The sequence below is a fragment of the Hemicordylus capensis genome, chromosome 2 (genome assembly GCF_027244095.1).
Source record: "Hemicordylus capensis ecotype Gifberg chromosome 2, rHemCap1.1.pri, whole genome shotgun sequence".
Taxonomy (NCBI): Eukaryota; Metazoa; Chordata; class Lepidosauria; order Squamata; family Cordylidae; genus Hemicordylus; species Hemicordylus capensis.
The window spans coordinates 329,917,266-329,939,540 of record NC_069658.1 but is presented as its reverse complement, the minus strand read 5'-3'; the positions used below and the strand labels follow the sequence as shown (position 1 = coordinate 329,939,540).

General features: G+C 44.6%; 1 protein-coding gene across 3 annotated transcripts; it reads right to left on the bottom strand.

Moving 5' to 3' along the window:
- Positions 1 to 128: 128 nt before the first annotated feature.
- GFRA3 (GDNF family receptor alpha 3) lies at positions 129 to 21,802 on the bottom strand. 3 transcript variants are annotated; one of them, XM_053302837.1, is made up of 8 exons: positions 21,546 to 21,802; positions 15,376 to 15,645; positions 10,910 to 11,002; positions 8,879 to 9,212; positions 8,228 to 8,328; positions 6,685 to 6,819; positions 3,487 to 3,521; positions 129 to 2,839 (listed from the first exon to the last, which is right to left on the bottom strand). In XM_053302837.1, the coding sequence occupies exons 1-8, from the start codon at positions 21,595 to 21,597 to the stop codon at positions 2,705 to 2,707; spliced, it is 1,155 nt and encodes a 384-aa protein (XP_053158812.1). In that variant the 5' UTR covers positions 21,598 to 21,802; the 3' UTR covers positions 129 to 2,704. The 3 variants fall into 3 exon arrangements, with proteins under 3 accessions (XP_053158812.1, XP_053158811.1, XP_053158810.1); XM_053302836.1 differs by having other exon boundaries at positions 3,397 to 3,521; positions 21,546 to 21,801; XM_053302835.1 differs by having other exon boundaries at positions 3,391 to 3,521; positions 21,546 to 21,799.
- Positions 21,803 to 22,275: the final 473 nt, after the last annotated feature.

Sequence of the window (22,275 nt, the reverse complement as noted above, 5' to 3'; positions counted from 1 at the left end):
ATAGACTGCTACAAGAAAACAGATCTCTGCCTTAGTTCCATTTTCATACCTGTTGCAAGAGCGGTCTCACTGGGCAGAATTTGACATTCAGTGTGTCTCTTGCTGAAGGCAAAGGAAAGAGACTCCCAGAATTGTAAGATAAACTTTATTATGGATATTATGGTCTGAGCCACATTTGTAAAATATTGGAACGTACATTACATCAACTCTTTTAAAGCTCCCACTTTCTGTGTTTGCAAAGCTTTCTAAATTGTAAGTTGAAGACACCTGATGACATTTAAGGGATTTCTGTTGTACTGAAGTTCCCCTTTTTAACAGAGCATGAAAGTTCCTGACATACTCAATATAGAATAAATATAAATGTTATGACCATGTAAAACTGTTAACAATGCCACACTGAAGTCACACGTGAAACTGTGTCACTTCAGCTACAAATACTGGGAATGCAACTCACCATAGCATGTACTAAAGACACTGAGACATGATTCAGTCCACTGGGGATGCAGCACCCACAGATGGGTGGATAGGGCTCAACAGAGCCCTCTATCTACATACAGAGCCCCCACCCCTACCACACATACACAAAATCATCAGAGCAAATGAAAGATCTGTATATGCCTTCTCTATCTCCATCCAACCTTTACCTACCACTCAGTGCATGTTATTCATTCTCGGGAGGATGCGTAATGTTTTATTGAGGAGAGAGGGTGTGATGGGGATAGGTCACTACTGATTCACCCTTACTGCCCTATGCTGTCTGCATGAACACAAGTGCACTGTATGGAGAGAACAAGGCTTTGTTGAGAGCGATTCCTCTGCAAATGGCTGCCACACCTGCCATGGATGTATGCACCATGCCCTCAGACTTCTACAAGTTTCACCCATCTTAACTGCTGCCATTGCTGAATTATCATGACTACAGTGCTGTGAAATAAAATAAAATGCAAAATAAATAACAATGCAATTGTACAGAAGATTTTCAACTCCAGATCTTTCTATGACTTTCCATTCAGGACTTGCCTACCCTAGGGAAGCATTGTAGATTGTTTCCTGCACGGAAAAAGCTCTCAGCCTGTTATGCTCTAGCCTTGTTCCAAGGCCTGAAAACAAGATTTCAAATTTAATTTCCCACAACATTTCAAATGCCTGAGCCAAACTATATTCTGGACCAATAAAAATGAATTATTGCCAAAACAAACATGAAAAAATCCATGAGATTTTTCTATACCGCTTTTTAGATTCCCTGCCTTCATTTTTGAAAAGAAACAATACCTCCTAAATTATCTATGCAGTCATGACAGCTACACACAAAAGGATGGAAGCAAATCCTCTTATAAGTGCCTTCATTAGGAAGATGAAAAAACAGCAAACTAATTTATGCTGCAGAATGGATTAACAAGTTATGCAAATCATACCTGATAGTGAAGTAAGTGCACATAGAAATTCGGTAGAATTTTAGGCAGTACATGTACCCCTTTCACTTGGCCAGAATAAGAAGAAACCCACGCCCCAAAGGGAAAAGTACAACGCATGCTGGAAGCCTTACTGCCACTACTAAATGTGGTGGAGTAGAGCCAAAATAGTTCACACAAAGAAGGGCTATGGCCTAGTCCTTGCACATAGGACTGTCAATTTTGAGAACCACAACATTATACCCAATTTTTTTTTCCTTTGGCAGAAATGAGATTACTGACTGCATTATCCACAGCCAAACCTCTGCAGGAGGAAGAGCTGCTAGCATTAGCTTTCCATATCTTTCAAAAATTTAGGCCATATAACAAGGTGGTGGTGCTATGCAAGGGGTGTGAACTGTGAATCTGTACTTAGAATTTAATATACCACTGCAGAACAAAAGAACAGCAGTTAACATCACACAAGTTTTTACATCCATAATTATTAGACCACCATGGATAAAAGGTCTGGCGCCACAAGGTAAGACATATGGAGGGATGTTAGGACATCTCAGATGGTCAAGGTCTTTGCTCTCTACCTCAAGGCAATATATACAGAACTTGGTGTGCCAGGGATCTGTGGTGGTTGAAACTTCAATAAGCCTACATGCTGATTCCTATGGTATTCTGGAGTGTTCATACAATACTGGACAAGGAAGATTATATTGCTGGGAAGAATACAGAAACCCAGCCTAGGTCTCAGAAAGGTTAAATTTCTTACTAGTAGTAACAGATGAAAACAGGTTGGGCAGCAAGGACCAAGTGCAGAGGCTACAATTCAGTACCACTATCCTGAAATTCAGAACAGCTGTGTTTTGTTTGTTTTAAGAGCTGGACAAATATACAACATGGTCCTGAAAGCCATCAAAGGGTAGATCCAAATTTTCAGGCAATCCTGAAGCCAGAAACAGTATTTCACTTGCTAGACTAGAGACATGCTGGATTCTTCTCCTTCCTCCTTAATAAAAAACAAAACAGTCTTGGAACACATTAAAAACATTTACTCTATTTCAGTTTTTTAAAACAGTTTCCCAAGATCTCCCATCTGCCTGCCCTTTTTTCCTTGGCAGCACTGGAAAGAGAACCAGCACCCTCCTTATCTAGGTTGCATAGAAGAGCGAGTGAAGTGGCAGAGTCCTGGCACCAGGGTGCACGTTGGGACGAGGCTTGCAGTGACCAGTGCTTCCTCTTTGATGTGACGAAAGTGTCCAGTTTCCCTTCTCTGAATGGGAAATTACACAGGAGCAATTAGACTAAAGTGGACCAAGTAATGGAAGAAGCAGCGTCAAGGTCAAAGTGAGTATGGAAAGCTGAACTCCAGAATTTACAGAATTAGAATCTGTATTTCTGTTGTACATAGAAATTTCTGGAGGCATCTTCTCATGTCCCTAGAAAGGCAGAGAGAGAACTGAATTCATGATTGGATACATCTCATCCAAGTCCCTCCTAGCTGCAGAATCTCTTTTCCTTCACAGCATCCGACTTGAAGATCTAGCACCCTCCCCCTTGGGTCAGAGCAACAGCCGCCTTACTCAACCTGCCTCCTACAACAGAATTCATTTAACTAACAATCTTATGCAATCACAATGCCATCTTTCAGGAATCCAACTAGTTGTTTTATATTATTTATTGTTTTAAAAAGTGTATATACTGCTATTCAACAAAAGGAGTTCTCAAAGCAGCTTACACAGCAAAACAAGTGAGGAACTCCCCCACCCACCAGGAGACACCAGCAGCAGCCACTGGAGAGACACTGTGCTAGGCTGAATAGGGACAGTTACTCTCTCCTGCTAAATCTGAGTGCTATCACTTTAAAAGGTGCTCTTTGCCCAGTTAGCTGGGTGTCCCTGTTACACATCTACTCATAGATACAGAACATCTCTTATTCTATAGTTAAAGAGGCAGGCTGTGTGCCGAACTCGCACAACTGTATTCATACCCGAACCATTTCTGCAGTGAGAACAGTGCTGGTGCCATCTCCCTGAATGTTTAGGAAAGGTGTGAACTGCAGCTCCGCCTGATATTCTGCATTCACCTGGTTTAGACTCATCTGAGACTGAATGGCACTTCCTGTAAAGTAGAGAACACACAGGAGACTGCGTGAGGATCAGAATCCCTACATATCAACAGAATACAAATTCATGGTCTTGGAATAGGTGTGTTGATCTTGGATGCACTTAACTGGATGAATTATTAGAGGATATTCCTGTACTAGTCTCTGATGGTGCTCTGAGCAGAGATCAATGGACATTTTTTAGGCTGCCCTTTGCCCATGCAAACATTTACACTTTTTTAGCCTACTTTCCTTTAGGAAAGTAAGTTTATGAGATCACCCAGCTCGCTCGCTCTGTGTAACAATTTGAACCAACTTGGGTACTGTTGTATGGACACCTCAGTGGTATAGTTTGTGATGATGTCATCCACCCCAATTCAATATAGTGGATGTATGAATGTTTGGGGTGTAAGTGGGCTAACTTGTGAACCACCTAACTGATTTGGACCAAATTTGATACAGCTGTAGGAACACATAGGGACACTTAATGGCGTAGTTTGTGATGTTGTCCTCCACCCCAATTCAAGATGGCAGACACGTGAATGTTTGAGGCAGAAGTTGGTAATTATCAATTAAGATGATAGTGAAAGGAAAGTAGGCAGATTAGTTCTTACAATAACTTCTTGTTTATCTATGTGAAGTGTCCCACTGCTGGAGTATTTTGGCAACTGGCCCATTGCAAAGTATTTCTGATCAACAATGCAGTATCCTGTTCCAACAGAATAAGCCTTGGGCTTCTGAGTTTACCAGGGCTGTTAAGCAAAACAACAACAACAACAAAAACCCACCTTGTGCAATGTGGGAATGTGCAGAGAATATACAGCAACTAAAGCCATCTGTTGCCTGTGTTTGTTGGGCATGGCTTTCCTCTCTTCCAGTGGAGAAGGAGAGTGCTTGATCAGATCAATTAGCAAATCTGAACTGTGGGGGGCTGAAAATCTTTTCCATCTTCTCCCTGAACAGCTTAGGTCCGAGTTATCTTAGAGGGTGCCTTCTTCTGCATGATCCCCACCGCACGTTAAGGTAATCTGAGGAGGTCAGTTACCACCGGTTCGTCTGGTGGCGACTCAGAGGCGGGCTTTCTCTGTAGCTGCTCCTGGGCTATGGAATGCACTTCCGGTAGAAATCCGTAATTTGAGTTCATTACTATCTTTCAGGAGAGCCCTTAAAACCTATCTGTTTGGCCTGGCTTTCCAGGTTTTTTAAACTATTGTAAACTGTTTTAAATTGTTTTAAAATGGTTGCCCTGGTTTTCCAGGGTTTTTAGCTGTTTGAATGTTTAATTGGTTTTATTCTGTTTTTATAGTTTTGATTTTAATTGTTAACTAGCTTTAATTGTTTTTATCCTGTTGTAAACTGCCCTGAGCCATTTTGGAAGGGCGGTATATAAATCGATTAATAGATAAATAGATAAATAAATAAATAAAGTCGACTCAAAAAGGATTTTAAAAGGTGAGACATTAAAAACCAAACATTTAAATGTCTTTTGAAGTCATAAAATATATTTAAACCTTAATAAGGCCTAATACTGAAAAGGGATGTTTTGGCCAATATAAGTAAACAGAGCAGGTCTTGGACATAGTCATAGCTCACAGCTGGTTTTATTCTATCAATCAACAGGACCAAGGAGCTGATGCTGTTGGACCAGTTACAACAGCTACAACTGATTTAAGAAGGACCTAAAAGCATGCCAGTTTAATAAGGCTTTTTAGTTCATAGTTTTAAAGTTTTGGTTTCAGAGTTGTTATTGTATTTTAAATTGTTTTAATTATGTTAATGTTTTAATGGTTATATATTGTGAACCACCCAGGGACGTTTTTGTATGGGGCGGTATATAAATGTACTAACTAATCTAACTAACCTAACTACCTCTGTGTGCTAAAGTGATTAATTAAGAGCATTAAACACCCAAGAAGAAACCTGCTGGGTCAGACTAAATGTCCACCTTGCTCAGCACTCTGTTTCCAACAAACCATGCCATTTGCTGTAGCAAATTTGATTCAAAAGTTAGCCCACTTGCTCAACTGCCACCTTGAATTGGGGTGGATGACTTCATCACAAACTATGCCACTGAGGTGTCCCTACAACAGTACACCATTTGGTTCAGATTGTTTCTGAGAACCTTTCAAGTAGGGCATGAAGGCAACAGCCCTCCCGTGGTTGCCCCAGCCTCTGCTTTACTGCCTCTGGACATGGGAGGTTCTATTTTGCTATCCTGGCAAACAGCTATTTGTCCAATCAGGCACACAATCTAGGCAATTTTTGAGCCTGGACCTGAAGGGCTTTGGAGCCCCCCCTCCCACCCCCGGGCTTGAGGGGGTCGGAAGCCATTTAAACGTTTTTTAAAAACTTTTTTCAACCGCTGTTGTGTAGCGGGGATGGTAGCAGAGATGGGGGCGGCTGGCAGGGGTTGGGCACTTGAGGGGAGACCGAGGTGGGGGAGGTGGAAGTGGCGACAAGAGCTCCTTCCCCCATCTCTACTACCATCCCCGCTGCACAATGGCCACTGAAAAAAGTTTTTAGAAATATTTAACTTGCACGGCGGGGTGGCGAGGCAGCTGTGGGGCTCTGGGTAAGCCTCCCAGGACATTGGGAAGCCCTCCCAGAGACAGGAGGCCATGGACCTGATCCCCAAGGTCCATGGCAAGATGCACCTTTGTGTCAAATTCTTTTTTTTAAAGGGCTGTCACCACATTTTGTTGCAGCAAATTCCTTACTTTGCAAACTCTGTGGGGAGCACCAAATGCGACGCAGCTGCCTCTGGTTCTCGGCAGCCCTGGTTGTGCCTCTCTTGCCCTTCCTGCCCTGGCATTGACAGCTCTGCTGCCTGCAGGCTGGCCATTCTCAAGTAGAGCTGCATGGCTGGTCCGCACTCCTCTTCCTGACAAATGTCCAGCCTGCAGGGAGCACAGCTCTCATTAATGCTGGGATAGGGCAGGATAGGAAAGGGAGGCGGAACCATGGCTGCCAGGAACCAGAGGCAGCTGCACCTCATTTGGTGCCCGCTGGCTCGTTCAGATGAGCTGCTACTGACATTGTGAGAAGAAGTATTTTATTGTGTCTGTCCTGAAACGTCTGCCAATCAATTTCACTGAGTCGCCCTGTGTTCTGGTGTTATGCAAGAGGCAGAAAGGTTAGTGAGCCAACATAAGGCAGCTTCCTACATCCCAATGCACTTACGGAGGCATCTGTTGCTGTCAAATGAGCTGAGGATTTGGTCACAGTCCTCCTTCTGATTGCCACTGTTCTCGCAGGAGCACCACAGTGTGACATCAACACTGGAATTGCTGATGTAATTGGGGGTCATGACAGTACCTATTCCATGTTGCAGAAAGAAAAGGTCAGAGTTTGTTCACATGAAGTCAAAATCTAAGACATGTAGATACAGAACTGCCAGGCCTATGCATGCTTTCCAAAAGCACAGAATTCAGCATCCTGAGAATTTTAACCCTCTTTACAAAATACACATTTCTGTCTCTCATGGTGAGGAGAGAAAAGTCTGAAAAAAATTCCTAACCTTTAATTCCTCATCATGTCATCCCATGCTTAAAAAATATAAAAATGCTTTGAAAAAGTAAATTGTGTAAATGGAAGTTAATGCTTATTTATTCTGATAAACAGAATCAAAATATCAGATTTTATTTGCACAGAACACATGTAGATCAACATAAAGCCCTGCGTTCCTCTTATAATGTGATCAGACTTGTACTCCATTCCTCCATTGGCTTTGAAGAGCTTTCCATCAGGCCTTAGGCAACAGTTTCATTCCATAGGAACTGCAAATACTGTGTCACTAAATGCTGTGTTGCAAGTGTCCTGCACTCTCCTGGAAAGAACAGTTGCTGGGCTTCTTCAACAGTATTATCTGGCAGACTTCCTTATGGACTCTGTCCAGGCACAATTTAAGTTCATAACACTGATTGGTAAAGAGAGAGAAATTCTAGGAACACTAAGCTAAGGCTACAATCCTATGCTCTCTTCTTTATATTTATTTTTTACATTTTACATCCTGCCCTTCCTCCAAGGAGTCCTGAGCGGTGTACTACATACTTAAGCTCCTCCTCACAACAACTCTGTGAAGTAGGTTAGCCTGAGAGAGAAGTGACTGGCCCAGAGTCACTCAGCAAGTATCATTGCTGAATGGGGATTTGAACTCTGGTCTCCTCGGTCCTAGTCCAGCACTAACCACAACACCACGAATTTACTTCTTAATAAAGGTTGCACAGTGATTTATGCTTTTTGTTCATGCTTTCCCTTTAGATTTTCCTCTTCCTCAGACAGAGACATTATTCAGCTGCTGGGAGCAGGCCCTATGATGTGATGGTAGCATAGCCATTAATAACCCATGAGTGGGAATGTCCTAAGTCTAGACATTAAGGGTTTCTAGTTTCATATACTGCTTAAAAAGTTATGTTCATAATCATATCTTGATTAATAATTATCCAACACAATGAATTAATGCTATGGTTACTCCTCCAACTTCAAAGTGGATGTGAAAATGGAATTGCATTCAGTTGCATAGTTAACCACATGAGGTCAATGGACCAAGTCTACAGCAGAGGATAGGCTACAATATTTCCAAGACAGAGCAGTTCACACCCCGCTGACCTTCCATTACATACACCTAAAATACATAGTATTTCATATCTTTTCCTCTAGACACATCCAATGGCAAAACCCACAATAAGCCCACCCAGTCAACTCTCCTGGGTCCAACACATACCAACCATCCTCATGTAAGCCTCCAGACATACAGCTTGTTGGGACTGAGAGCAGCTATCAGAGGAAGGCTTGCAATCGTCTTGGAAATCAGCCAGCCGGGATCTGTTGGAAGGCAATGACTATCAGAATGAAGGCTTCTTTTCCAGCCCAGAGCATGTTTTACATATTTGTCCTGTATTTCACAGGGACCACCAGAGCCATTTAAAAAAAAAAATATTTTACACAAAGCCAAATAAAATCATGGAGTATCTCATCATCTTTGAGTCATATTTAGATCAGGAATGACCAATTGGCAGTGGACTGGATGTAGCCCCAAAGCAATGTTATTTGGTCATAACCGTACCAAAATTGGTTTCAAGTAATACAAAATAGATACCTCACACAATGTTACATAATGTTACACCGCCGGGAAATGGCTGATTGAGGCGGTATAGAAATGTAATGATTGATGACTGCATTTTAAGAGTTGAATTGTTATGTAGTCCAGCACCACATACATTGTTAGGCCTTTTGCACAATATTGGGTTGTATTTGCTTCTTCTCTTACTTCATCAAATGCATGATGCCCATTAGGGCCTAGCTGCCCAAGTGTTGTTACAAAACCCTGAACTTTTTACCACAGTGATTCCAATGCTCTTGGAGTCAGACATACTTGCAGATGTTGTCCTTCAGGCAGGAATCCAACAGGAGGAGGCAGTTTGGTTTTATGCTGCTCTGAAAAGAGCACTCGGGGACAATGGTGTTCCGACGTCGCTCTCCACAAAGCTCATCTTGACAGGGACAGAAGAGCAGCATCTTGGTGAGGTTCATATTGACCCTCTCAAAGAAGCGCCTCAGTCCTCGGTGGCATTTGTGTTGATGACAGGTGTGCCCTGTACTGCAGATAGAGGCATACAGTGTGCGCAGTCGCACACACTTTGGGTCCTGGTTGCAAACATGAGTGACTTGCAGGCAGGGATTTGAGCTGTCTCCAGCTATATGTGAGCCTGCAGAGTCACAGAAACACAAGGAGAATAAAGCACATTCCAGAGACGATTTCCTAGAAGAGGATTAAATGCTCAGAGAAGACAGTCAATTAACCTCCAGCATCATTCCACAATTAAGAATTTATCTTCAATAGAAAATCAAGAGGAGCAAAATAGCACAGCATTTTAAATAATGTTCTCCAAATCTGTAATCTTTTCTGACATTATCTGGAAGAAACAGGTTCAGCAAAGTTTCTCTACACCTTACTTGGCTGTTTTGCCAGCATGTTAAATAAAAGTAACCTGGATTAGAATGTATAAACACAGTAGAATGGTGAATATGATCTAGTGGACAGTCTCACAACACAGTTTTATCATTGTTACCCTGCTGTAATTCAATGACCCAGTGACAACAATAAAGTAATTAACGCTGATCTATTGTATTCTAATAAGAGAAAACTGCCAGATTATTCACTAAAACTATTAGTGTTATTATGCTAAGCGACAGTCTGAAACTACATTTGACCTATAAGTCTGTCCTGTTAGTTCTATAATCTTTCTATAACCATCCATGGGATCTGAGAATCATTCCACCACCTCCCATTCTGATACTATCCTTCTGTGTTCTATATGTCTGCCGATGGCCTTATGCCTTAGTGTCCTTTCAAATAGTTTTAAAGGTATAAGAACATAAGAACAGCCCCGCTGGATCAGGCCCAAGGCCCATCTAGTCCAGCATCCTGTTTCACACAGTGGCCCACCAGATGCTACTGGAAGTCTACAGGCAGAAGTTGAGGGCATGCCCTCTCTCCTGCTGTTACTCCCCTACAACTGGTACTCAAAGGCATCTTGCCTGAGGCTGGTGGGCCTATAGCCCTCCGACTAGTAGCCACTGATAGACCTCTCCTCCATAAAGTTATCCGAACCCCTCTTAAAGCCATCCAGGTTGTTAGCTGTCACCACATCTTGTGGCAGAGAATTCCACAAGTTGATTATGCGTTGTGTGAAAAAGCACCTCCCCGCAGTCGTCTTTTTTCTAAATTAAATCACCCCAGGTGTTGTAGCCTTGCCTCATAAGAAAGGTGCTCTAAGCCCCTGATCATCTTGGCTGCCCTCCTCTGCACATTTTCCAGTTCTACAATGTCCTTTTTTAGATGCGGTGACCAGAATTGTACGCAGTACTCCAGGTGTGGCTGCACTATCATTTATCCCTACTCTCTGTTTCCTGTCCTTCAACCAGTTAGCAATCCACACATGTACTTGTCCCCTTATCCCATGACTGCTAAGTTTTCTCAGGAGTCTTTGATAAGGAACTTTGTCAAAACCTTTTTGGAAGTTCAGATATACTATGTCAACTGGATCACCTTGATCCACACACTTGCTGACACTCTCAAAGAACTCCAAAGGGTTTGTGAGGCAAGATTTCCCTTTGCGGAAGCCATACTGGTTCTCTCTCAGCAGGGCCTGTTCTTCTTTGTTCTTCAAAATTTTATCCTTGAGGATGCTTTCCATCAGTTTGTCTGGAATGGATGTTAAGCTAACCGGCCTGGATCCCTTTTTGAAAATTGGTGTTACATTTGCTACTTTCCAGTCCTCCAGTACAAAGCCTGATTGCAAGGATTGTATAATTGCCCTTAAAATTTTTTACCTCCCTTCAAAAATTTGTCATAGTAAGTAGCTCTTGCAGAGAAGAAAGGTTGCCTTCATATAAGCTCTACCTGAAATCTGCGTTGTCAGCTTCTTGTACTTGGTCTTTGAGAGTTCTTCGTTTGGTACACCTTCATATGGAGACACCTCCAAACGAAAATCACCTGTGCAACATGAAAGATACATTCAGGTCTGCTGTGGGTATCCAAATGTTCCAGATGCTAAAGAAAGAAGGAACTTTGAGAACTATCCTCTTTCCCCCTATTTCAGTTAAAAAAATCCTCTCATCCTGTATTCTGGGGGCAATTATATATATTTGCATTTCTTTATCTGACATTTCGTTTCTTCTCCTCAGCTCTCTTTCCAGATGCTTCTACCCATAACACTAGGTTTTAAGGAAGGCCTTCTTGTATCTGAGTCCACCTCTGCCTGTGCTCTAGTCAGGTTAGCATTTAGAGGATGTCTGTACAACGATCAAAGATAAAACTGCTAGAAGCAGGGCTAACTAGATAACAGTGAGGTGTTTTGCAAGACAGTTCACTTCCCTAGCAACCTTTGCAATACCTCACCTGGTTTGCAAAGTAAGACATTTTGATAAATCTGGGCTATATCCAGATTTACCAAAATGTTTTGCCAACTCCTAAGGGATGAAAGCTGACTAAACAAGGTACAATTCAGCACTAATCCTGCAGCTATGCTAATGAGGAAAGCAATAAAACCAACTGAAACTGCAAATAGGAATCCTTTCACTAGCATTACAACCTTGGCCACAGGCAAGGACATTGCTAGTTAACATAGTGCTATACTGATTATTGTGTGAAAGGGGAAGGTTCTTGAACTGGTCTCTGTGTGCACACAGCCCCATTGGTGTGAAGCACAAAGACCATAACAAAGAACCTCCATTTTAATTCCACTCCAGCTAATTGTATAAAAGCAATGCCTTAGCAGTGCTAAGGGCTCTAATATGGAAGTAACCCTAAAGGCACATGAAGGAAAGGAGGAAGAGGCACAAGCTGGAATAATACAACCCTTTTACTCAATTTCCCATTCACCACCCATTTGCTTTCCTGAAGCAAATCCACCAGCCATTTCTTTTTGCCAGACAGAAATGGCAAACAGAAATGCCTGAAACAAGGAGATCTTGGTGTGCAGCAGTCAGAGGTGTACCTAGGGGAAATAGTGCCTAAGGCAAGCACTGAATTTGCACCCCCTGTCCAAACATCTGACACCCATCTTTCAGATAACTTTACCATAATAACAGCTCAAAAATACAAGTCAAGCTCGTTAATCTTTTAATATTTCAAAAACTATTTAGCAGTGGATGTAGGCAGACCAAAAAATGCTGGAAAACTACAAATTTCAGTATGCTGGGGCTCATGAAATACCCAAAAACTATGTGGAGGTATACTTGGAAAACTAAACAGAAGTGCCTGTCTAATTCTCTACTATGCATTGTTGCATCACTATTACATAAGTTTTAAAAATAAATGGAGAATTTGACTTTTCCTAGATACTCTGAAAATAATTAAAGGAAATGCAGAGTAAACTGTGTCACTGGTTGGAATATATTCTAGTATTTCAGAAAGACAGTTAAAATGAGAGAAAGAGAGCAAGAAACTCCCAGTGGGCCTTAATTACTAAGGATTTCACACTGATTCAAAGACAAACTCACCATTAATAGCCATATTATTAAGACATCACATTTAACTCATTTATCACAAGAAGCAAAGTAAGAGCAAATCCTAGCTCCTAGATACAATCCTAGCTCATATGTTTCAGCTCAGTATTCACAAACCCTGATTCTCTGTACATAGTGCCAAACTAAATATGTGTACAGTCACTTATATTAAATTTATTTTGTTTACATGTAGCCCCTTCGGGGGGCTTCCTAAAGGCCGTGGGGGGGGGTGTCTGCAAAGGTTCCCCATCCCCCTGCTGGCCTCTAGGGCCTCACAGGGACCATTTGAGCATGTGTGGTGACCATTTTTAAATTGTTTTTTTTTTAATGGCTGCTGAAAACAAAATGGCCACCATGCATGCTCAAATGGCCTCTGCGTGTCCTGGCATCGCCAGGGGCCTCACAGAGGCCATTTGAGCATACGTGATGGCCATTTTGTTTTCAGCAGCCATTTTTTTTAAAAATGGCGCCCCCCCCCTTCAAGTGGCGCCCGGGGCATGTGCCCTGCCTGCCCTACCCTAGATACACCCCTAGCAGCAGTAGCAGTACATCACTACATCTTCTACTGCCAAAAAAGACCTACTGGAAGCCAAGCCAATGACACAAGGTTGCTTACTCTGTGGCAGGGACAGCAGCAGAGTGTTTTGCCCACCAATTCCAAGAAGCTGAAAGAAAGATGCAGGAGACACTGCTGATGCCACCATCTATCCGGGAATTTCATGGGCAGGCTAAAAGCTGCAGTAGCAGCAGCTGCTCCTGTTCCCTTCCAGAGTTGCACAGATGAAGACAACAGAAGTGTGTGGCTTTGGCTGGTGGTCTAATCTATTATCCTACCAGCTGTTCTTGTAAACTGCCCAGAGGCGGAGGTTTGGGGCTGTAAACAAATTTGGATGAATGAATGAATAAATACTTCAGTGTATGGAACAGTTTTAAACCACAGCGCCCGCAGGGGAAATGAGGCATGGAGTTGGGGAAGAGCACTCCCAGTCCTGGACTTTGAACCGGATGAACCGCTGGATTTTCGAACCGGTTTGGAGGTCTGTAAAAGAGCCTCTGAACCTGTTTGTGCACATCCATAGCTACGACTGTTTGCTGGGCAGGCATTGAGAGCTTGCATGGGCCAAATCCCAGTGCACACTGGCTTAAAATGGCAGATCCCAGTGTGCAGGGTTTTCAGCACACTAGGGTGTGTTTGTGTTTGCAAATAGGCATTCTGATGTACATGCATTATCTGACAGCTTAGAAACCTAAGATGGCTATGGACAGGGCTTCTGGTGGTCAGAACTGGTTCCCAAAAATGTCCTATTCCTTCTGTCAAAAACATCATCTCTTCTATGAGAAGAGTCATAGTGCAGTGCTTTGCATGCAGAAGCTCCCAAGTTGAATCCTTGACATCTTCAGTTAAAAGGATCTCAGGTAGCAGAACTGGGAAAGAGTTTTTGCCTTGAAAAAAGGCAAAACCCTGAAAAGCTGCCAGCAGTCAGACAAGACAACGCTGGACTAGACAGGAGTGTAGGGAGGCTGGCGGCGGCCCGTGTGCAGCCATCACCGTGGCCTCCTGGCCCTGGCCCCACTCCCCATGTCTGATGTCAGACACAGGGGCCCGGTTGGCCATGCCCCCGCGTCTGACATCAGATGTGGGGGACGTGGTCTCCCTCCCAAACGGGGCCACACGGCCCTATTTGGAAGGGAGATCGGCCTACGCTGTGTTTGGCAGCGTGGGCTGGAGCGGCTTTCCCTGCCTTAAGGCCAATGCAGCAGGGGCTGATTTCTCTTCTAAAAGGGGCTGTGCAGCCCCGTTTGGAGGGTAGATCTATTGGCCCCGCTGCGTTGGCAGCAAGACCAGGAGCGGCTCTCCCAGCCTTTAAGGCAGGGAGAGTCACTCTGGCTGTGCTGCCCAACGCAGCGCAGGACGATTTTGGCTCCAAATGGGGCCCCATGGCCCTGTCTGAGACTGAAATAATGCCCCCGCGTCTGACGTCAGATGCGGGGGGCGTGACGGGCACTACACTCATGGCTCCTGACTGATGGCAGCCCAGCTTCTTTGAACCCGTTCACTGAATGGTGGCCTCACCCCTGGGACTAGATGAACCAAACTGCTCTGACTCAATGCAAAGGTCTTTTTCTTTTATTTTTAAATTTTACCTTACTTGTCTTAAAATACAACTCAACGCAGCTGACATCAAAAAGCAAACAAAACAGCTAACAACCCCCACATCCACCCAATATTGGCACACAGCCAATCCAGCAAAACCACAAAACAAAAGTGGCAGGATAAAGCAAACAAGTAGAAGAACTGGGGCACAAAAAGTCCCTTGCACTAAAGAGCTAGATTCTAACTTGGTATCTGAAGGGCCGGGCAGACCTCCCTAGAGAAAGCAGTCTGCAAGATTGGCCCACAAGACCAGTCTCTTAGTCTACAGAACCTCAGTTGACGGGGTGCCTAGAACTGGGCCTCAAATGCTGAATGGAACTCATGAGGGAGCATGTATGGGAACAGATGGTCCTTGAGTTTCAAGCCATTTAGGGCTTTAAAGGTCAAAGCCTGGAATCGAGCCTGGAAACTAACAGATAACCAGTGCAGATCATACCAAAAAAAAAAAAAATCAATGATGTGCTCCAATCAAGCAGCTTCAGCCAACAATCTGGCAGCAGCATTTTGCATCCTTGAAAATGCTTTTCAAGAGCATTCTGAAGCCCACATGGAACATGTTACAGTAATCAAGTGTCTTTTAGCTATCGGGGCCAGGGATTTTCTTCTTCAGATATTGTTCAGGGGTACACTCATCCCCCACCTCACACTAATGAAGGATGTTAGTGACACTACAAAGAAAAATGTGTCCAGATCTTCCAGCTTACCCGGTGTTAAGGAGGGGTGGACAGTCCAGTAGATACGCAGACACTGCTCCTCCTGCTTTCGTGTGTGCCGGTGACATTTGCATTCTTGAAAAAAAGTGTTTTTAATAACTGCTTCTGCCTTTAGGCATCTCCTTCTGGCTTGATGATCCAAAAGGAAGACTTTGTTCTTGGAACAGTTTTCCAGTATCCGATAAGTGGCATTGCATTCAGGGTCAGCTACACAAAGGGTCTCAGCAGCTATGCAGTTGTTTGGCTGTTCAAGGAGGCTTCCTGTTCAGATAGAGGAACAATATTAGCATTTCACACATTCATACTGTTGCCACCTTCTCACCCCAAACTGCTGGTTTCTGAGGGAACGTTCATAAGATCATGCTCTTATTTTCAGTGAATTAATCTAGACCATTTATGGTACCTCGATATTGCTCTAGAACCACTCAAGATCATTTAATGTGGATTAATTCACATGCACACTTTACCTATCCTTTTATTCATGTTACCAGGGTAATGAAATTGAGATACAGCACAGATTTTATTTTACTTTTTATTTTGTATGGGAAAGTTCTTCAATTTATCTATATCTTGCTGTCATGATCGCTAGCAAAATGAGAATTTTACTCCAAATGCTTTTTAGTTGAGAGGAAAATGTTCACACTTTTATGATTCTGTGTTTAATTCAGGTGGAACCAACTTGTAGAAAAATATGGGTATGGCCCCTGGACATCAGTATGGTAGCGTGTTTGACCTTCCAATCTATTTGAGTTTGACATTTGTTGTCTCTGAAGACATGTCTTTATAAAAACACGTCCTCAGATCACATTTGCAGATAGATTCCCTGGGACCACATTTGGCATTTCATAACAGTCACTAGTAAATGAATTAATTTCAGATACCACACTAGTCTCTTATCTGAATGTGAGGGGAAAGGAGGAAGGAGCAAACTGAGCTTTCTTTGAAGGACAGTTGTTCTTTGTTTTGTTCTTGGGACATGACAGTTGGCAAAGGCAAAATTGTTCTTGCCCATTATTTAAAAAAGATAATCCTGCCCATCAGATGACTTTGCTGAGCTCGACTTTGCTGCTTTACTTTTAGGGCTTGCCTCCACATATTGATTCACAGTCTTTATTATGGCTTAGTTCGAATGCGTTAACCTCTAGCTGTAAAATTCTTATTACAAAATTACAACAGTATTTCAGACATTTTAGGTAGCCTTAAACCAGCTCAGAAAAGACAACATAAAAAGTACACACAGCTATTTTATTTTGAATCAACTACTTAGCAGCCATCTCCATCAACTCCATCAGCCATCAACTACTTAGCAGCAAGAGGATGCCTCTAAATACCATTTGCAAGGGAGCAACAGCAGGAGAGAGGGTGTGCACATACCTGCTGGATCAGGCCCAAGGCCCATCTAGTCCAGCATCCTGTTTCACACAGTGGCCCACCAGATACAACTGGAAGCCTACAGGCAGGAGTTGAGGGCATGCCCTCTCTCCTGCTGTTACTCCCCTGCAACTGGTACTCAGAGGCATCCAGCCTTTGAGGCTGGAGGTGGTCTATAGCCCTCTGACTAGTAGCCGTTGATAGACCTTTCCTCCATGAAGTTATCCAAATCCCTCTTAAAGACATCCAGGTTGTTGGCTGTCACCACATCTTGTGCCAGAGAATTCCACAAGTTGATTATGCCTTGTGTGAAAAAATACTTCCGTTTGCTGGTCCTAAATTTCCAGGAAATCCCATTTCCCACGGGATGGCCCCTGGTTCTAGTGTTACTGAGAAGGAGAAGAATTTCTCTCTATCCACTTTCTCCACACCATGCATGATTTTATAGACCTCTATCATGTCTTCCCACAGTTGTCTTTTTTCTAAACTAAATCACCCCAGGTGTTGTAGCCTTGCCTCATAAGAAAGGTGCTCTAGGCCCCTGATCATCTTGGTTGTCCTCTTCTGCACATTTTCCAGTTCTACAATGTCCTTTTTTAGATGCGGTGACCAGAATTGTACACAGTACTCCAGGTGTGGCCACACCATCGTTTTGTATAAGGGCATTAGAATATTAATTATTTATTATTATTATTATTATTATTATTATTATTTCGATTTCTACACCGACCTTCCAAAAATAGCTCAGGGTGATTTATTTTATACTAGTATTTTCAGGCCCGTTGAAATAGCACCTTCTCCCCCCCCCCGACTTGCCTCCGCGTCCGGCCCCGCAAGCACTAACTGTCGCCGCCGCCGCCAGCCTCCATGCCGCGGCCGGTCTCCCCGGCTGGGCAAGGGCCCCAAATTCTCCCTCCCGTCCAGCTCCAGTGTGCCGCCAGGCCTCGGCTCTGCCGCCACCTCGGCCGGCTTTCCCCGCCGCCTCTTCCCCCTGCCCAGCTTCGGTGGCGCGGCCAGACCTTGGCCGCGCTGCGTCCTCTGGCCGAGGCGGCGGCATCGCCGCCGCCTCGGCCAGTCACACGCCTTAGATGCGGTGACCAGAATTGTACGCAGTACTCCAGGTGTGGCCGCACCATCATTTATCCCTACTCTCTGTTTCCTGTCCTTCAACCAGTTAGCAATCCACACATGTACTTGTCCCCTTATCCCATGACCGCTAAGTTTCCTCAGGAGTCTTTGATGAGGAACTTCGTTGAAAGCTTTCTGGAAGTCCAGGTATACTATGTCAACTGGATCACCTTGATCCACACACTTGCTGACACTCTCAAAGAACTCCAAAAGGTCTGTGAGGCAAGATTTCCCTCTGCAGAAGCCATGCTGGTTCTCTCCCAGCAGGGCTTGTTGTTCTATGTTCTTTACAATTTTATCCTTGCGGATCCAGCAAGGCTGTTATGCATGTCTCAACAAATCATCAGAAAAGAAATTCACAAGCTGTACTTGACACTTTATGTTTAAAAACCACAAATTCATAATTCCAATTTGATTCAGAAGTCAAAGATGTTTTTCTGTTTGCCAGCTATGACCAGAAATTATTCTAGGGGGCTATATTTTTTTAATTTATGTATGATCCTCCACATAGCACAATGTATTCTAAATACATTCCTGTGAGCCTCATAGTGATCTAATGTCACTGGGTGGCATCCAGAACAGTACTTGCGCAGCAAGAGCTAGTGCAAGGCACCTTCCACACCACCACCTCCTTATGGTAGCTCCCTGATCCCCTCCCCCCACCAAAAAAAAAGCTCCTGCTGAGGACTGGGGACCCTTGGCAGTGCTTTGGGATACAGTGCAGAGGGCTGTAGGGGATAGTGGCTTTTAACGGACATTTAAGTTTTAATGTGTATTTTTATCTGTTGTGATTTTCATCTATTTTTATGAATTTTAAATGTTTTATTTTATATTATGTTTTAATCTGTACACTGTTTAGAGATTTCTATACTAGGTGGTACAGAGATGCAATCAATCAGTCAGTCGAGTGGGAGAGGGGAATACCTGAAACCACTAGGAGCACAGCTCCTCTTGTAGTTTCCAGGTATTCCCCTCTTCCCCTGCAGCCCTCTGGATCACACACCACACCACTGCTGAGGATCTCCCAGTCCTCATGAATGGTTTCTTTGGGGCTGGGGTGGGGGATCAGGAGACTGTAATAGGGAGTAGAGGAAGTGGCTTGTACTAGCTCAGTTGCACGAGCACCACTCTAGGTGCTACTGACCTAAATTCTTTCCACACATACTGGAAGTCAGTTGTACAGTTCAAGTGGTGCTACCACACAGTTGCCACTAATTACTCTTACTACTTGTAGTGGAAAGTAATTAGCACCACTACACACAGCTACACCTACCTCACTACTGTGTCTGCAAATGGACAGATGTCCTGTGTAGACCCTCTGTGAAAAGATATCAGTGGTATTTAAACTTTTTTAAAAGTAACCCCTGTTAACTGAGCAAGAGACAACTTTAAAAATGGTGATTCTCTTATATTTAGCGGGAGTGGGGGAACTGGCCACTATCCAGCCACAGCATGGCATCCTCCTGTGGTGGAGGTTGGTGTCTACCTTATATTTCCTTTTAAGTTGTAAGCCCTTTGGGGACAGGGAACCATCTTACTAGTTTATTTATTTATCTATGTTAAACACTTTGAATGCTTTTATTGAGAAGTGCTATATACATATTTGTAATAGTAGCATTTTGTTTCTATTTTTAAGTATTATCATCCAAGCCTGGATCCTTGGAGAAAGATATTTGGTTTTTCTGCAATAACTAACTATACATTTATTGTACACACAAAAGAAAGACTGCTTGGAAAGACTTGTTTATTTATATTCCAAGCCTTTACTTGGAAACAAGTTCCACTGTGTTCATTAGGACTTATTGCCATGTAAATTTACATTGTTATATAATTATCACCTTGTCTTTCCTCAAACATAAGAGCCCATTGCAGCTTACAAAATATATAATTATATTACATGCTCATAGCACAAAATGTTTATACTGTTGTAGTCTGAAATGAATTACATGTGAACATTTTCAATGCAAGGTAGAAAGTAGAATGGTGTTCTCACACTTGAAAAAGCATCTTTTGACTTGTAATCTTTGCATGTGTCCATGTTGTGGAAGTGAGAGGAAAATAAGATATTTATTCTAGCCAATATACTTTTTATATTTTAATGACAGGTATGGAACAAACAAAAGAGCCCCTTTAGACTATTTTCTTTCACAATAGTACCAACACATTTATTTGTATATTTTATTGTCCCTGGTATTTAATGTTATGTTAAAACCCATATTGGCTAGAGCGTGCATTATCTACAACATGACTTTCAGGTTATTAATGTAGGGTAGAAAACATAACCTCCTTGTTGAATTAGACCAAGGTCCACCTAATTTAGCATTCTGTGTTCAACAATGGCCACCTAAATCCCCTGGGCAGCTCACAGTCAGAGCAGGATGGAGATCACTATCCCCCTCAAGGGTGAGGGCAGCTCTACCAGAGGTGGGGCAAGGGTGGGCAAGCCCCCTGCCCCACAGATGGCTTCCCCACCCCCTCTATTTCTGTTTCAGAAATCCATTATGTGCGTCACAGCTTGCCCACCCATAAATACAGTTTGCCCCTTCTGAGCCCCCCTCATTATTTTTTTTCTGGAGCCCTTTTGCTTGCCCCGACAAGTGGGAAATCAGAACGGGAGAACCAATTTCAAATCAAATGTACATCCGAGCCAATTATAAAGGTTGTGCACTTGCAGACCATAGGCAGAGAGAAACAAAAACCGATCAGCTTCAGGTGCATCAGCGCGTCACCTGACCCTTCTGTCCGAACAGCTTCTCCGAAAATACTCAAGCCGAATTAAGCGCCACTGAAGCATCCTTGACCATCGTCGAGCAAATGAGACGAGTTGCCCGTTGCCAAGCTCGTTGGAAGCCCGTTGCTTCCACAGCTCTACTGGCAAAGGAAAGCAGCGCTGGCCCGTGGGGTACCTGCCGAAAATTTCTCTGACGACTTTGCTAGCTACTCAGAACTCTGACCAGCGCCTCTCCTCCTTCTGCTTAGCAAAACGGCAGGAATTCCCCCACCCCACCCCAGTGCTCCAGCAGAAAGCGGAGACGAGATTGATTCCCCATTGCTGGCTGCTGCTGCCCCAACCCGAGGCATCCACTCCCCGCTTTCTCTCCGCGCGCCCATCGATACATAATTCCCACCAGGGATCTGCCTGGCCTGAGCACACACCCAGAACGGTTAGCAAGTGCGAGGACCAGGGCAAGCCCGGCACCCGGAGCAAGGACTAGCGCTGAAATCTGGACGGGGCTTGCGGGGCGATCCTAAGGAGGCTTCGGCCGAAGTAAGGTACGCTGGGGGACCTGCCTGCTAGCAAGTTGCGCCCCCAGGCTCTCTCTGCTTTGGGAAAGAGAGAGCAAATAATGGCCACTCGCAGCCCAAGCGCCAAAGTGAAGAGCTGCGACCACCCAGCTATTCCCCCTTGACACTGAGACACCGAGAGAAGGAAGCAGCGTTGGGAGCCGCGCTCTTTGGGGCGGGCGGTGCGCAAAGCGCCAAATGCTCCCTGGCCGGGACGGAGCCAATCGGGCCCCGGAGCCACGCACACGCACCGGGGAATAAGCCAGCCCCACGGGACGGCGGGTTTTTCTGCTGCTGCTAAGCATCCATAGGGTCGGGCTGAGACACCTTTCCACCCCAGACCCGCCGTCGACAGCGCGGACTGCCCACCCCATTACCGGTTCGGGAGAACAGCAGCCCCAGCAGCAGCAGCAGCAAGTGGAGCCCCATGGCGGCGGGAAGCAGAGCAGGCGCTGCGCGGGTTCGCAGGGGGAAGAAGCTCACATACTCCGCGAGTTCCACGAGGGCTGCGCTGCCCCGCTCGCTGGCTGGCTGGCTGGCTTGCCTGCCCACCACCTGCCACCCTTCGTGAGGCTGGGCAGGTGCGCGCGCGCGGGGAGTCACAGGAGGAGGAGGAGGAGGCGGGAACTCGCAACCAACGCGCGAGGGGCGGGGCGCTGTGGCAGCACCCTGGTGCAGCGCCATCCTCACACCCTGCCGCCGGGAGTGGGGCGGGAGGGAAGAGAGACAGTGGTTTGCAACGGCGGCGTCGGCGGGTGCTGCTCAGCTCCCTGTACGGATCTCGACGTTCGAACCAGGGTCAGCCTGGTGGGCTGGGGCTTTTCTCCGCCGGAGCTCCTCCAGACCAGAGGGACGTCACCCCACTAGTTTTGATCTGTCGATCAAACTGGACTTTGCAAGGACCAGTACCAGAGCCTGAGCAGCCGGGCGTATTTTTCCCTACCAGCTACAGCACGAGTCAGCCTACACACCACGCACACTAGTGAGCCTCATAGAACAAAATGTGACACTTACTTCGGAGTAAACAGAGAGGCTTCAATGTAAATCACGTCACTTTCCTCCTTTGCCTTGAGGCTGAACTTTTTATTTGTGAAACAACCAGACAGA

Excerpts from the sequence above, each read along its gene's own strand:
- GFRA3 (XM_053302835.1), bottom strand. The coding sequence starts at position 21,597 with ATGGGGCTCCACTTGCTGCTGCTGCTGCTGGGGCTGCTGTTCTCCCGA. Across the intron at positions 15,646-21,545 it reads GCTGCTGTTCTCCCGAACCG|GAAGCCTCCTTGAACAGCCA; the intron begins GTAATGGGGTGG and ends CTATCTGAACAG. Across the intron at positions 11,003-15,375 it reads CCACCCCTCCTTAACACCGG|GTGATTTTCGTTTGGAGGTG; the intron begins GTAAGCTGGAAG and ends CATGTTGCACAG.